At 39.4% G+C, this 15767-nt stretch overlaps 2 protein-coding genes and 1 long non-coding RNA gene across 3 annotated transcripts; all 3 read right to left on the bottom strand.

Moving 5' to 3' along the window:
- Positions 1–2400: 2400 nt before the first annotated feature.
- LOC140852914 (uncharacterized) lies at positions 2401–4325 on the bottom strand. The gene is made up of 3 exons (XR_012135889.1): positions 4041–4325; positions 3584–3693; positions 2401–3468 (listed from the first exon to the last, which is right to left on the bottom strand). It is a non-coding gene; the product is annotated as an uncharacterized lncRNA (long non-coding RNA).
- A 2304-nt stretch (positions 4326–6629) lies between these two features.
- LOC105054942 (berberine bridge enzyme-like D-2) lies at positions 6630–8784 on the bottom strand. Its single transcript, XM_010936598.4, has one exon. The coding sequence runs from the start codon at positions 8568–8570 to the stop codon at positions 6849–6851; it is 1722 nt and encodes a 573-aa protein (XP_010934900.1). The 5' UTR covers positions 8571–8784; the 3' UTR covers positions 6630–6848.
- Positions 8785–10795: 2011 nt separating this feature from the next.
- Positions 10796–15509, bottom strand: LOC105054940 (WAT1-related protein At3g30340). The gene is made up of 6 exons (XM_010936592.3): positions 14980–15509; positions 14826–14888; positions 14607–14723; positions 13178–13583; positions 11299–11450; positions 10796–11199 (listed from the first exon to the last, which is right to left on the bottom strand). The coding sequence occupies exons 1-6, from the start codon at positions 15159–15161 to the stop codon at positions 11067–11069; spliced, it is 1053 nt and encodes a 350-aa protein (XP_010934894.1). The 5' UTR covers positions 15162–15509; the 3' UTR covers positions 10796–11066.
- Between the last annotated feature and the right edge of the window lie 258 nt (positions 15510–15767).

Genomic DNA, 15767 nt, shown 5'->3' with positions numbered 1-15767 from the left:
ATCCGTCCTGGTGGTTAGATTGTTCCAGAGTAGGTGTGGTGTTAGAAGATGATTCATACTTTTCCATCATTCGTCGGAAGGTCTGATACTCCTCTGCAGATAAGCTATGTACAGCACTCTCGGTCTCTTCAGAGAGATTGGGCTCAAGAATATGATTCTGTCCTCCAGTTCTTCCACCACTACGACGACCACCACGGCTCCGACTACCACGCCCAGGCTGATTTGGGCGGCCATGGAGATCCCAGCAAAATGCCTTAGTGTGCCCTGGCTTTTTACAATAAAAACATACCTTCTCACCTACCTGCTGTGGCTGTACAGTAAGAGCTGATCTTACAGAACTATTGGAGTCAGAAGTCACTCGTCGTCGTGTCTCCTCGCTTAAAACAGTAGAGAAGACTTGACCTAAACTAGGTAAAATATCTCTGGCGAGAATCTGAACTCTGACAGATTCATATTCCGAATTCAGACCATATAGAAAGTTCTAAACCCGTTCTTCTTCTAAATATTTCTGAAATCCATCAACATCGATGGAGCATTGTGGAACAAAAGTTCTATAATGATCAACTTCAGACTAGAGACGTTTCAACTCGGTGGCATATTCAGTGATAGATAAATCTCCCTGACGAAGCTGACGTAATTGAGAACGGATCTCAAATGCTTGAGCAGAATTCTGCTTTTGTGAGAACATTTGGGCCACAGTCTCCCAGACTTCCTGTGCAATCTCCAGCAGTTGCACACTTCTGGCTACATTCGGTGTCATGGTATTTAGAAGAAATGTCAGAACAGCAGAGTTCTCCATTCTCCATTGAGCCATATCCTGCTCATTATTAGCATGTTTTCTCTTTGTGCCGGTGAGATATCCCTCCAAACCTCGCCCTTGTACAAGTAGATGAGTGCTCCTCTCTCATTGTAATATGTCGCTGGGCCATCAAGTTTTACAGCCACTTGAAGAGCATTCAGCGATCCACAATCTCTTGACGAATCCCCTGATCGAGTGGCAACTGTAATAAGCCGATCCAGTAGACCTTCAAGATCTTGCATTGTAATTGGATTGGCCATACAAACAAAATACAAACGATAATCTCACTGACACACTATCAATGAATAACCAAACACACGAATCACTGGAGACACACTATCAATGAATCACCAGACACACCGTAACTGCAGGCTTCTTAAGTATCTAGCCATAAAAGTTTTTCTTTTTTTATTTTTTTTTGTTTTATTTTTTTATTTTTTTTGTGTTTTTTTTTATTTTTTATTTTTTTTATTTTTTTATTTTTTTTAAAATAAAATAAATAAAAGGTTAAAAAAGAAACTGTGGTTTTATTTGTTACCGATTATGTATCCTGTGAAGCACGGGATTGTCGAGGGTGATGCCGTCACCAGTGACGCCATCGGCAAGGAAGACGGTGGCTGGTGTCGGGGACTCGGCCGTGAAGAGATTTTGGTGGAGGCGTTGGAGGGATTTCGGGGCTGCGGTGGCGAGCTGCGGACGGACTCGACGGAAGCGGAGGCTTCGGAGGGATTTCGGTCGGGAAGAAAGGGAGCTGCGGTGACTGGGAAGAAGGGGGTTGCGGATGGACTCGACGGAGGGCAGCTCGTGGAAGGATCGGACGGCGGCGATGGTCCGGTCGAGCACCGGGAGCGGGATGCCGTGGTTGGTGATCTGGAAGAAACCCCAGTCGTGGGAGGCGGCGTGGATGAGATCGACGGGTCTATGGTGGGGATGATGGGCTCGACGGAGGCGGCCGGGGAGGAAGGGAGCTGCGATGGCTGCGGTGGCTGCGGCAGCAGCGGTTCGCTGTGAATCAGGAGGAAGAAGGAGCGGTGGCGGCGGTAGAGGCGGTATCAGCAGTGGAGGGAAGAGAAGGGTTTTAAGAAGGGGAAGAAAAAAATAGAAGAGAAGGGTTTTAAGAAGGGGAAGAAAAAAATGGATCAGAGCAACCTGAGTGCTCTGATACTATGATGAAAAAAGAGAAGGAGATATTTATTTTTATTTTTCTTCTTACTACCAAGAGTGCGTATAAGGATCTATAAATACAGATATGTAGACCCAAATATAGATACGGAATAACAAGAATATGTCAGAGAATAATCAAGAATATACTAAGGAATAAATCCCTGGACTTTTAATTGGATGGTTTTCCAATTAAGTTCAATCCTTTCAATAAAATACACCCATTAGTATCTGCAAGGATGAAATTAGTCTATGTGTATCTCTCGGAGAAACATGAGGAAGATGAGATCAGGACAAGTACTTAGGTAATAGGAATTGATTGGATCTGTCTCATTACATCAGGGGAGACAAGGTCAGCCAGCTAGTCAGTATTCCAGGTTCAATCAGTAGTGATCAAATCTGACACTTTAATGTCGTCCAAGTGAAAATCCATGTTCATATAAGTAGGTGATACATGTAGTGGTATTGTGGATATCCATGGATCAAAATAAATATTAACGATGTCTCCCACACCCACCAACGATTGAAAATTAAATTGAACAAGCGAACCAACTACAGATACTTTGCACCAGATAGCTGAGTGAGGAGGAGCAACATAATGCAGCCAAGAACCAGCAAATTTATATTTTGCTTTAATAAGTTGTGCCCATAAAGATGAAGGATATAATATAAGTGGGCAGCAATTTTACACAGACACTGTTGTCTTTCAGCAAATAAAGATTGTATTCCTAGGCCCTCCTGAATTTTAGACTGGCAAATTTGATCCCAAGCCAATCCAATGGGATGCAAATCCATGTTTGATAATGGTTGGAGCATATGTATTTCTATGGGGCAAGAAGCACGAATCGTTGCTAAATACAACAGAAGTCGGAAATATTGAAGAAAGTGCAAATGGGACTCCAGAATAACCATATGATTCTTATTTGTATAAAGTTTAATAATCACATGGTTATTATTCCGAAGTCCCATTTGCACTTTCTTCAATATTTCCGGCTTTTGTTGTATTTAGCAACGATTCTTGCTTTTTGCCCCATAGAAATGCATATGAATGCTCCAATAATTATCAAATATGTGCCCAATAAGCTGGAATCATGTGAAAATTTTCCATTAGAGAAGGCAGGCAACTCATTCTTCCGAAGCTCATGATCAGAAGGTAAGGATATCTCCCAACTTGCTTGGGGGCCGGGTTCCATCTCCATCGACAAGTGAAGAGAGGACGGCAGCAAGACTTTTGTTAATGTCTTTCCATACTGAGATAACAAGCCGGAGTAATTGGCTGCACCGATTATTTTCTTCCCCCAACCATTTTCACGGATAGCTCTGGAAACTGGCTTCCAGTCTACCATGCAAATGAAACCAACCACTAAACTTAGGCTTTTCCCCTCCATAGGAAAGATCATCTCCAATCATCGGTCTTATTAACCACCCATGCATTCAGGAAGTCGTCCGAAGATCATTGACATGTAGTAGCTAGGCAAGATAGAACGAACCGGCCACTGTAAAGATCACTGTAAAAAGTTTTTTTTTTAAAAAAAAAAAAAGAAAAAAAGAAAAAGGAGAAAGGAGAAATAGTAAAAAAACGACTATTGTTGCTAGTTTCAAATTCCATTTTAAGCTCCATACAGCTTTTCCTCTCTCTTTATTATCCCTGCCACTGTTGATTGGAAGCATCCTGCCACACATGTCAACATCGTTGCCCAATACTTGGAAGGAAAGACTCTAAACAATTTAACCTGTGCCAAATGTAATATCTTTTCATAAATATGCAAAGAGAAGCATCAATAAAGTGAAAGAAAATTCACAGTGATTATTTACTTGATCAAGCAAGCGAGTTCAATTTCATTCAAAGAAATCAAACTAGTCTGCAGAAGATTGTAGAAGGATAGATAAATTAAAGAGAAAGGAATCTATTGTTAGTTTGATTCTGCCTCATAGCAAAATCTAGTTAATTTGATGAAGCTAATAATAGATATCCTCTTTTACACACAATGTTAAAAATATATATATATATATATATATTGAGAGATACGATATGTCATTCTATTCAAAGCGAAGACCATATGCTATTTGTTAGAAGTACCTTTCAGCATCTGCAATAAGAATGTATTCACGACAACAACTAGATCCCCTGAGCATGGTGTTGGTTCGGATCTTTACCATGGGAATACTCATCTTGTTAAAGTTGGTGCTCAACCGGGGGTGTTGTTCATCTTTGAACCTCTTGTTGATCAAGGCTAAGGGTGCCATGAAGATCGCGATAAAAGAAGAGTGCAAAGATGAATATCCCTATTGAGCGCCTACTTTGACAAGATAGCATTCTATGGTAAAGATCTGAAGATGGAGAGGTCACGGGGGACTGGAGAACGAGAGTTGCTAAATATATACTTGAAGGAGTGTAAGAGTTTGGGACGAATGGGCTACGTATGAGAGGGATTCCCGAATATTACGGGATTAGTTGGAGGTTTGTTCCGCCTGAGAGGAAGGCAGGAGGAGTGTGATCACTAATTAGGAAGTCTTTAGGTGAGAAGTTGTTGTGTGTGTACACGTGTGTGAGAGAAAGAGAGAGAGTGTGTGCGTGATATATGGATAGATCTCTAACTTTAAGGACGCGGATATTCTGAGTGGCAAATACCATGGACCTTACGGAAATTCTTTGTGCACCGGCTGTGGCGTAGAAAATCTAATATAATGATGAATTATTATTTTATAATATATATTTAATATTAATATATCAATTTTTTATTTAAAAATTTTATATGATAAAAATATCTTTCTTAAAAATTATTACAATTCTTCTTAAAAATTATGACATCTCTTCACAAAAATTATGACACCTCCCGCATAAAAAGCTAAACTGAGATGGATTATCATAATTTTTATGAAGAGATGTCATAATTTTTAAGAAGAATTATCACAATACTATTTTCATATATATTCATTATTTTTTTTCTCCGTATAGCATCATGACAACTCTTCTTAAAAATTATGACACTCTTTCATAAAAATTATGACATCATGCTTTAGTTTAGCTTTTTATGCAGAAAGTATCATAATTTTTATAAAGATGCATCATAATTTTAAAAAAAATCATAATTTTTAAGAAAGATATATCCATGATATAAAATTTTTAAACGAAAAAGTCAATCTGCTAGTATTAAATGCGTGTTGAAAAGTGATGGCTACGTGGACTAATCGGATAAAGTAGTGTGCTCCATATCGGATTTTTTACACCGCAGATGGTGCATAAAGAATTTCTCTGGGACAAGCTCCGGTCTCTATTGCCTAACTGCATGTGATGGAGTTTGGAGAGAAATGGTCTCTCGTTGGACCTTATTTTTGATTTGGCTGAAGAACCGGCACCCGGAATGGTTCCATTGCCAAATTGATGGGGCTGGAACCTACCCACCCCACCAAAAGCGGATGGGACAAAATTCTTATTGGGGGCTCATCCCAAGTGAAGATGAATGCTATAGCTCCAATTGTAGTGTTTTTTAAGAGAATGAGGGAGGCACGATCCACAATTTCTTTTAGTTATTTTTAGAGTATGATATGGTAGTATAATTTATTACAATGGATAGAAGATTTCAATCACCCAATTTTTTGTGCATATAAAATGGCTTATTTTAATTAATTATGGCCAAGCAAAAGGTCTCATCATTAATAGCAATATCAATTCTATCTATTTTTAAAATATAATATAAGAATTAAAAAATTATAATAAATAAAATATTTTAATATTCATATTTTTATTGCATATTAAATAATAAATTTTAATGATGATCAAGCACATTAATATCGATATCATTAATATATAATACATATTAAAAAAGTAAATTTGAATGATGTCTAATTAAGTACATTAATGTCGGTGTCATTAATACCAATATCCATGTGGAGAATGGAGAATTTAATACTAGCTAAACTTCCACTTTAGATATATATTAGCATATAACCCGTATGATGTGTAGGATAAAGTTTTTTCCTTTTTTTTCAATTATATTTGAAATACAATATAGTATATAAATTTTATAATGGAATAAATAATAAAAATAAAATAACATATAACAAAATATAATAGTTTAAATATTTTTTAAATAATTTTTTGATATCAATATCATGATGTATTATCTTTATAACAAATTATAATAGTATGCATATATATCATAATAAAATAATAAGATCATAATCCAATATACGTATAATAAGAAATAGAAAAAATATTGTATATTTTGTCACATTTTAGATGAGCTAGAGAACTCGAGATTCTCAAGAAAGTTGAGTAGTCATAGTCAAGATAAAGAGCGACCCGTTAAGCTTAACTAAATAAAATCCAGTTGCATACATAGATATACTATAGACAATAGATTAGTCGGAAAGATGTAGGTTAAATAAAGGATATACAACAGCGTAAGTCTAAAACTTTTATCATTGTCATACCATTATTCAAAGAAGATGAAAGTGGATAGAAGTGTAGCACTGGGCTACGATGGAAGAGTATAGTGCTAGGCTATAATAATGATATAGTATTGGACAACAATAAGATTTTATATATATATAAAATGTATGTATGTTTGGTCTTTTAGGGTTCGATCTTTTCATAGCATATTGTAAATATCTTTATTCATCCAAACATAACATACCAAACAAGATGATATAAGGTCATTGAAGATCAAATTATTCCAAAATAAGAATCATTAGTGATTTAAGATTATCATAGCGATCCTTTTTAGATTATCCATCGCTAAAGTGACATGCACTCATTGGAGCACAATGTATATGGGACTTGCATGACTCCAACAAATTTTTCTTCTATCACCTATCAACTCCATGGATCAAAAAATCACACCAAAAAAACTTTCAAAAAAAAAACACTATTTACTGTGGGCCTTTATAAAATAATTCCTTTGCAGCCTCTTGTCCGTTCCACCATCCTAGAACACGCCCCATGATCATCATCCCATGTTCCCACCTCATCCCGACCCAACCCCAACCCCAACCCCGAGGGCGGTATACTCTGTTCATTCGTAAAAACGTTATCCGGATCAACGGCCGTCTTCGCCCGTACCAACCGATCAAAATTCTCCAAGAAATACCTCTCCCCCCATACCCTCGCCTCAGCCACCGGATCACTTGACCCCTCGTTGTCGTCCGTCCATCCAGTGCTCCCCAAATCGAGGTCCAAATAATTCACATACGCCGCCCTCGGCCCCTTTGACACAAACTCTCCCATGAACCCATAAAACCCACGGATCCACTCCATGAACTCGTCCCTCCTCCCATCATCATATGCCGTCCATTCGACCAGATACTGGATTATATAAAGATTCCCACTCCGGTGCGGGAACGGCAGATCCTCGCTCCCTACCCTGTCCATCGCCCCACCGTAAGGGTCCAGAATAAGATACGCTTTTGGCTCGTCTGATAGCAAATCAAGGGCTCTGACTAAATCTCGCTTTGAGATTGGCTGCCGCACGTAATCGGATTTGGCCTTGAAGAAGGTTTTCGTGTGGAGGATCCGATTCTTTAGATCCGATATTGAGCTCCCCTTCGGCAGACCCGAGAAGAAGACCACGGATTCGATCCAACTCATCTCTTGAAGCTCCGAATCTGATATGTTTAACTGGGCGAACCGCCGGTTCAGAATCGCAACCGCCTCCGGTTTGGGTCCGAGGTAGAAGCCCTTGAACGTGGCCGACATCCCGATCCGGTCTAGCTCCGGTATACCGGCGCCGACGAAGCAAGAGAGGTAGAACTCGTCTGGAAGACTCGGCGCGACTCGCTGCCATTTGTTGACTAACTCAGCGACGGTCCGAGTCGACCCCGCTCGGTTTATGATGAAGGAGGTGACTCGCTTCGGGACGGGGACGAGCCGGATTTTCCAAGCATAGACCGCCCCCCACGTGCCCCCGCCCCCGCCTCGGATGGCCCAGAAGACGTCGTCGCCCATGGACTTCCGGTCCAGGACTCGACCGTCCGGGTCGACCAGGATGGCGTCGAGAACGTTGTCGGCGGCGAGTCCATGCTTTCTAGAGAGGAGGCCGAATCCACCGCCGGCGATGTGGCCACCGCTGCCAACTGTGGGGCAGGACCCGGCGGAGAAAGCGATCGAATCGCTTGCCTTGGCGATGGCATGGTAGGTCTCGCCCAGCGTCGCTCCCGATTCGACCCAGGCGGTCCGGTTCTCCACGTCGACCCAGACCCGATTCATGTTCATTAAATCGATAATAACGAAGGGGGTGTGGTCTCCCGCGGAGTAGGATAATCCTTCATAGCTGTGTCCTCCGCTGCGAATCCTGATGCCGAGATTAGCTGTGCGGCAGCAGATTATCGTGCTCCGCAGCTGCAACTTATTGTCCGGGAGTACCACGGCCTCGGGCTTTGGGAGGGAGGGCCGGGCGAAGCGGAGGTTTTCGATGGAGAAGTTTAATACACGGTAATACGATAACATGGCCGCTTCTGAGGGGTCGACAGAGGGGATCGTGTAATTGGTGAGCCGGGCGGAGGAGAGACACATGGCAAGGTTTCGTGGAGACGCGGGGGGGTTTCCTGCTTCCGCCCTTGCAGAGAGTGAGAAGAAAAGGAGGAAGAGGGGAAGAGGGATAGTTCCCATGGCGGAGTGGGGGTTTTTTGGGATCGGATCGGGAAGGGTGGGGGAATAGGGAGGGATTATATAACGAGGAGGGACAGAATGGGAACAATATTGTCCGAATTAAGGACAAAAAAGATGGCCGGCGAGGAGCTTATTTTCTCTCGTATTATATTTCCCTCCATTTGTTATGCTACGCCCCGGAACACGATAATCTAAATGGTGAGTCCTGATCTAAGATGGGAGAGCATCAAACGAACGGTTTCTATCGGTGGAACGGTTTAAGTTTATAGTTTCCTGATAGATATCGTTGCCGGGGAAGCGGTTGGCTGAAGTCGCAAGCGACGTTGAAGGCCTGCAAAGTCAGGGCCGTCTGATCACTTGATCTTGCGGCTATGATGCTGCCGGACAAGGAGCTTACGTGTACAAATGCAGTACGGAGATGATAACGGTGGGCCGGCGACGCATTGGCCGGTTTCGAAAGCCTGCATGGTTTTAGAATTTTAGGGTGTTGGATAAGTGATGGTTTATTTATTAAGCTTTGGAGATGATTGGTGAGAGATTGGGACCGTTGCGAGGTGTTTTCTCATTGTCATTTGTGAAAGCTCCAGCCGCTCCAAGCAAGAGATATGTCGAGATCCGGTACGTTACATGGTAGAGTTTCGTGTCGATATCTCTAATTGATGATCCATTATCTAGTGTCGATCGAGCATGTGCAATCCAAATGTTGTTAGATAACTATAATTTTTGGTGATGACATATAATTAGGTAGATGAACTATGTTGTTTGATACTTGATGTCACTCTTATATAAATAGGAAGATGGATTGCTGTTAGATAGCTACAATTTTTGGTGATGACATATAATTAGGTAGATGAACTATGTTGTTCGATATTTGATGCTAATCTCATATAATTAGGAAGATGAACTATGTTGTTCGATATGTGACGCTAGTCTACCGTAATGATTTGAGGAGTAGCTCAATTGTCTTCTTTCATGAAAGATAAGGATTTATAAACTATTATTGTCTGAGGCCTTTGTTTGAATGGGACCTGCAACCATATTAGGTCAGATCAATCATGTGCTTCAAACATCTATCTTGAAACGATTCTTTCTACATGAACTCAGGACCCTCAACTAAGAGGCCAATCAGGACTTAGCACGTCGACTCAAAGTTAGACACTGCTCGAAAGGTGACAGTGTAGTCATTGCTAAAAATTGGATAGCTAAGATCAAGCATATACAAGGAGTGATCTCTAGTTTGGAAAGTTTTTCTTCTTGCATTTCTACAGAGAGACGCAATCGCATGATTGGTTCGTTGTGGGGCTAACTGATGCTAAAAAGAGCAATGTTTGAACTTCCGACCCCCTTCCTTTTTCAAAAGTCTTGTAGGACTACTAAGTTCCTAGATAGGGATGTTGATGAACTGACATAGTTAACTCATCCAATTTTATTAGACATGTCAATGTTCCTACACCATGAGCATCTATATAAGTAATCCTATGGGCTCTCATACCATATGATCAGCACACCCACCAGATTGAGATTGGACGCTCATGTCTGGTTGTGCCTGTAACACTGATCTTTTAGCTAGCAAGAAAAGGCAACTTAAGGATCATACCCTGCATATAAATGGTGCCCACGAAATCATATTTTGTCCATCACAGCTTCAATTGAAGGCCTAATTCAGCCTGTTAATGTGCTTCTTATTTTAAATTAAACAATCGAGGAATATGTTGAACAACGATTATCAACATACATATGTACATGCATACATACATGCATATATAGATGTATGTATACATGTAGATGTTAACTACCACATTTGGTCGCAGGAAAATAAGCAGTGACATAATGATCCAGATTGATAAACATTATACATAGACCTGTTGGCTATACTAGACATGCAGTGACATATTTCAGATTGCACATGTTTTTTTTGTAGCCCAACCATGAACAATCTGTGATTAATTAGTTTTCCATTTTAATGTCCTCCGCATCAAACACATGTTTAATTATCTGTGAAACATGGGAGCTAGCAAGCGAAGTTGTACTAAGAATATGTGGTTCTGATCTTACAAATAGAGCTCCTTTCTCTTTGAAGTGGTTTAGGCTTATTTTGGGAAAAGGCCAACCACCCACCAAACCCAAACTCAGAGAGAGACAGAGAGAGAGGGGAATAGACTAGAGTGCACATGTGAGATCAAAGTTTATGAGATACCATAAGAATACACTTAGTTAGGGTCCAGTAACTTAATAAGAATATACTTAGCTTGAGCTTCAAAATAAGAATACCGCAAAGTAATAGCAGCATATGTTCCAACTCAAACCTAACCTAATGAGGTGTAATGTTCCTTGAAAAGATTAATTGTAGACTGTCCTTCAACAAGTCAAAAGAATAAAATGGAAGAAGAACTTTCCTTCTTCATTTCTATTAAGCGATACACATGTGTTACTACTCTCAACAAAACACTCAAAGAAAAGGAGAAGATATTGGTCTTTCAAAACGATACTGTTCTATCATACAGTTTGCAGTTGCACTTGGTGTTCACCATTTTCTTCTACCGTCTTCGCTGCAGAACTACGGGCCTCCTTGGTCTTTCCCCACAAAAGAAAATAGAGGCCTGCAATCACAAGAATAGACCCCAAAACACTAGCCAAGGCAAAGAAAATAACAAAAGTTAGCTTGCAATTAATAATTGATGGGTGCAATCACTTGAAGAGCTTGTTGGGATGGCAGATAGCTCAATACCTTCCAAGGTAAAGGGGTTCATGGAGGATGGAGAAGTCAATGGCAGCCACCATAATTTGTACGAGAGGAGTGAATGCAGCAGTAAAGACAGGGCCTCTCTTCTCCACACACCATGACATTGCCAAGAAGCCAAAACCAGATCCTGCTATCCCCTGGATAACCATTAAATGTTTTATTGCCTACAAGCTGGAACTTTTATATCATTGAAATAATTTGCTCATTACAAGAAATACATACACTGAATACTGATCATAGGCATGTTTGTCATGCAGGTAGTTCATTTTCAAATGACTGTGAGAATAACACTGGTAGATTTAAAGGGAGAAAAAAGAGAGAGGAGAGGATTAAAAAAGGATGAAGTAACTAATGTGGATCATCAAAGTAATGATTCTCTTTTTAAATTTTTTTTTCTTTAAAAGTCAATTCTTCTCTTTTAATTCAGAGGACGAATATTTAGAAGTCTTTTCTTTTAATCCTCAAAAAGAAAGACTTCTAATATTTGTCCTCTCAATTGAAAAAGAAAGGCTTGACTTTTAATGTTCAGGTTAATTAGAAGAATCCTAATATGATATTAATTGGTCATGTCTTACTTCTTACCTTTAATTATGAACTCAGCTCAGTCAGATGAAAACACTTCCTAAACAATAGTTGTCAGAAATCCATGAATAAATCAGAGAAGTAATGTAAAAAAAAAAAAAATTATTGGGGTAAGAAGGTAGAGTGATGATCATATTTAAAGGTTTTTTAGAGTAGCAACACCGGTCTTCGTCTCGGTGAAATTTCTATTTAAGAAAAAGATGATTACAACTAACAATCAAGTAGGTGGAAAGGAAGCGTGCAAGTGAGCGCGTGTGTGAGTGTGTGAGCATGTGTGTGTGTGTGTGTGTGTGTGTGTGAGAGAGAGAGAGAGAGAGAGAGAGAGAGAGAGCATCTTCAATATCTTCCACTTTTGGAAAGTGATGTCTACTAGAAAAGAATTTCAAGGTGACTGTGCAAGTAGGGATGTGTGTGAGTGTGAGTGAGTGAGAGAGAGAGAGAGAGAGAGAGAGAGAGAGAGAGAGCATCATCATCTTCCACTTTGGGAAAGTGATGTCTACTTGAAAAGAATCAAGGATCACTATGCAAGTCAGTGTGACCATGTCTAAACCTTTGATGACTGACTTTAGATGACATGATCATGGTCATATATCATTAGCCATGTCTACAATGATGCATCTTGACATCCTTTTGTCAAATACTTCAAAAAATACAAGTCACTATCTAGAAACCCCTTCTAGATTTTGTGGTTTGTCCATGACCAAGTAGATATTAAAGGTAAGCCAGCCATAGATGAGCTCTTTTAAAATTTCCTCTTTTTTTTTATCGAAAGAATTAGGAGACCTAACTCGGTATTTTATTATAATTAAATTACATTACATCAGGAAACATTCATCTGCATTAGATAGAGAGAAAATGAGGAAATTTCACACCCTTACGTGGATATCATTTAAGAACATTTAGGTCACACCTCCTATTACCTCATTAAGACTTGAAAATTTATGTGCCAATGAATGAATTCGAGAGTTCTTGTATAGCATATTGGAGTGTCAAACGTGCTGACTTATCTTGCTAGTGAATTCCTTTGATGGTGACAACAAAGACCTAAGTCTGAACTGCATTCATTTAGGTTGAGGGATTAAGGAATGCATGCCTCTGTGTGTGTGTGTGTGTGAGTTTCAGGAAAAAGAGTTAAATTTGTTTAGCACCATTATGCACCATAACTAAGTGAAATTTAAATCACAAATATGTTTTTCCTTTCATTATTTTGGAAAAATATGCAGATTATGAATATGTTATGCATGCTATTCAAATAATTAACAGTGGTTAAGTTTTTGCTTACCGAAACGATTACGGTAATGATCTCCAGCTTCCTTTTCAAAGCCCACACAGAGAAGCTCTTCTCTGTGACTAAACTCAATATTGCTGCTTGAAGGAAACTAAGGAAAAATATCATTGCAGTGCCAGAGTAGAGTGCTGGATACTTCTTGCCTACTTTAGATTGGATGAGAAACCATGAAGACCAACTAAGACAACCAGCAAGATAGGCAGTTGAACCCAAGATCCACTGCTTTGTGCTGTAGCCTGCATTGTGTCCCTGTTGCTGCTCAGATGCCACCAACTGGTGGGAAGTGTTGGTTAAGGCCTCACCTTTATAAAAAGTGAGGACCATTGCTCCAGTAAGACATATGATTGCCCCAAGCAACTTTGCAATCCCTGCTTTGGTCTTCAAATTTAGTGTCTCCAAACTATAGGAGATGACAAAGAAAGATTAGAATAGATACCACAAACTATTCCATTTATTCATAGCTGTCATGGCAAGTGTAGAAAGAAGTAAGTGATCTGTCAGAACTCTCATATTGAACCAAATGAATTTCTTGATTTTTTATGCACAAAAAAAAAAAGAAACTTGTGTGATATAAATTCTTCCATACACTTTTGAGGAAATTCTTCCACAAACTGTATGCATAATTTGCTAAATTTTTCTTAAGTTTCATTAAGAGTTCAATCTACCCATAGGGAGTCAAAGGTGGACTCTAAGATTTGCCATATGTACAAGATGGTAATTGACCTCACCCAAAAAGGCTGATCATAAAGTATTAGTTAGGTCTCTTGGTCCTATATTAGTATTCCAATTCTATGTAGTGCCTAACCAATGTGGGATTGTACATGCTATCTGTTTGTAACAATTCAGGATCTCAACCAAAAAGACTAATCAAAAGGTATTGTTTGGATCCTTTAACTCTATATGAATGAAATAAAATCCACCTATCATATAGCCAATGTGAGACTAAATATACACTCCATCCATTTAAACTTTGGCATCATCACTAAATTAAGGATCCAAATCCAACGACAAACACCACACCCATAATGAATCCTAAAAGGGCCATGTAACTATGACATCCCCATCCACGAGTCATGAGCAAGATCTATTTTGATATCATTTAAAACAACCAGGAGCTCATCAAGAAAATCTAGCCAAGACATATTATCTAGATTCCTTGGTTTTATACAAGCATCCAAGGCCTTCCCAATACACAACCAACATAGGACTAAGTACACACCCCTATGGATTTGAACAGTAACATTGAGAATTTTCAAATCAAGGTCGACCTTGTATTACCCCAAGCTTCCCATGGGCCCTCAAAGAGCATAAAACCAGTTTTCTACCTTCTTTTAGGGGGGAAAAAAAAAGAGGAAACCCATCCTCTAATTTTTTGGAAAGGTCTCCTCAACAAACTACACAAAAGGAGGGTGAGAGAAACTACCGGAAGGGCAGGGCTAGCAAGAATGTCAGCACAGGAGCCATGTTAAGAAAAGCACATGCGAATGTTGCTGTAGTATATTTCAAACCTAAGAAGAATAGATACTGCGTGAGAGAAGCCCTGCAAACAAATGCACAGCCTCTCATTAATTCAATATCTAATTCTCAACAGTCTAAATTTAGATTCTGCTCAAGCCTCCAAGAACTCTTTCCATTTCATTACCCGAACATCGCACTGAAGAAAAGATACACAAAGATTTCAACTGTCAACTTTGGTCTGGTCTTCCTGCAATTATGAATCATTGTAATAAATTATGATCTCCATTATAATCCTTTAGAAACCTTATGCATGAGACAGTATGTTACATCTCTCATACCTTTCTCCAAAATAGGCGATCGGAGCCATGAACAACGTCGCAACCAATTGACGAAGAGTGATGAGGACAAGCCTGTTCATCCCCTCATCAATGACACTCTTGATCATGGTGTTCATGGCAGCAAGCGCGACATTGACAGCCAGCATTGCAAAAATTGGCTTCCACTCTTCACACCACCCCATCTCTGTGGGATCAAGACTTGAAGACTTCACTATCACAGGACCAGCTATTTAAGGCCTAGGGAGCTAAAATTCTCTCGGGGTCACATCATGGCTTTATAAGCTATTTAGATGAAATCAGCACAATATTATCACCTATCAAAGGAGGAGCATCGGATGCATGCATATGCGCCATCTAATGTTGGAATACACCTTTTGTTTTGTTTTAAATAATACATATCGATTGTTCCCGAAGTCGCAATATGCTTAGAAGGATACCCAAATTATTCACCAAGTAGTCTCAAGTCTCAACCAATCTTTTTATCCCCCTGAAGAAACTCAAGCAATCAAATTGATGAAAAGTTGTTAAACACTTCGCAGATTATATAATATATTCATGAAGTACTACTTATGAAATGTTCAAAGCTTCTCCAATGGACACTAGTGGGTCACAGAGCAATGATGCTTATTCTTATGATCCTATATTTGTTTCAGTAAGAATAAATAATAAATATATGCAAAAATTTAAGAATTATGTTTTACATTTGTGATTGTTTTTTTTAATCTGCATTAACTTTATGAACTTTAGATGATTCCCTCTTCCTTCTTTAGATTTCCAATCTTTTTCTC

This window comes from Elaeis guineensis, chromosome 12 (assembly GCF_000442705.2).
Source record: "Elaeis guineensis isolate ETL-2024a chromosome 12, EG11, whole genome shotgun sequence".
In the NCBI taxonomy this organism is placed as follows: domain Eukaryota; kingdom Viridiplantae; phylum Streptophyta; class Magnoliopsida; order Arecales; family Arecaceae; genus Elaeis; species Elaeis guineensis.
The sequence above is the reverse complement of the archived record's forward strand: the minus strand, read 5'-3'. Positions and strand labels throughout refer to the sequence as shown.

What these genes read in the sequence shown, in the direction of transcription:
- LOC105054940 (XM_010936592.3), bottom strand. Translation starts at nt 15,161, where the DNA reads ATGGGGTGGTGTGAAGAGTGGAAGCCAATTTTTGCAATGCTGGCTGTC. An exon ending in TTGCTAGCCCTGCCCTTCCG is followed by an intron (nt 13,584 to 14,606) that starts GTAGTTTCTCTC and finishes CATCTCCTATAG; the next exon opens with TTTGGAGACACTAAATTTGA. An exon ending in GAACCCCTTTACCTTGGAAG is followed by an intron (nt 11,200 to 11,298) that starts GTATTGAGCTAT and finishes TGCCTTGGCTAG; the next exon opens with TGTTTTGGGGTCTATTCTTG.
- LOC105054942 (XM_010936598.4), bottom strand. Translation starts at nt 8,570, where the DNA reads ATGGGAACTATCCCTCTTCCCCTCTTCCTCCTTTTCTTCTCACTCTCT.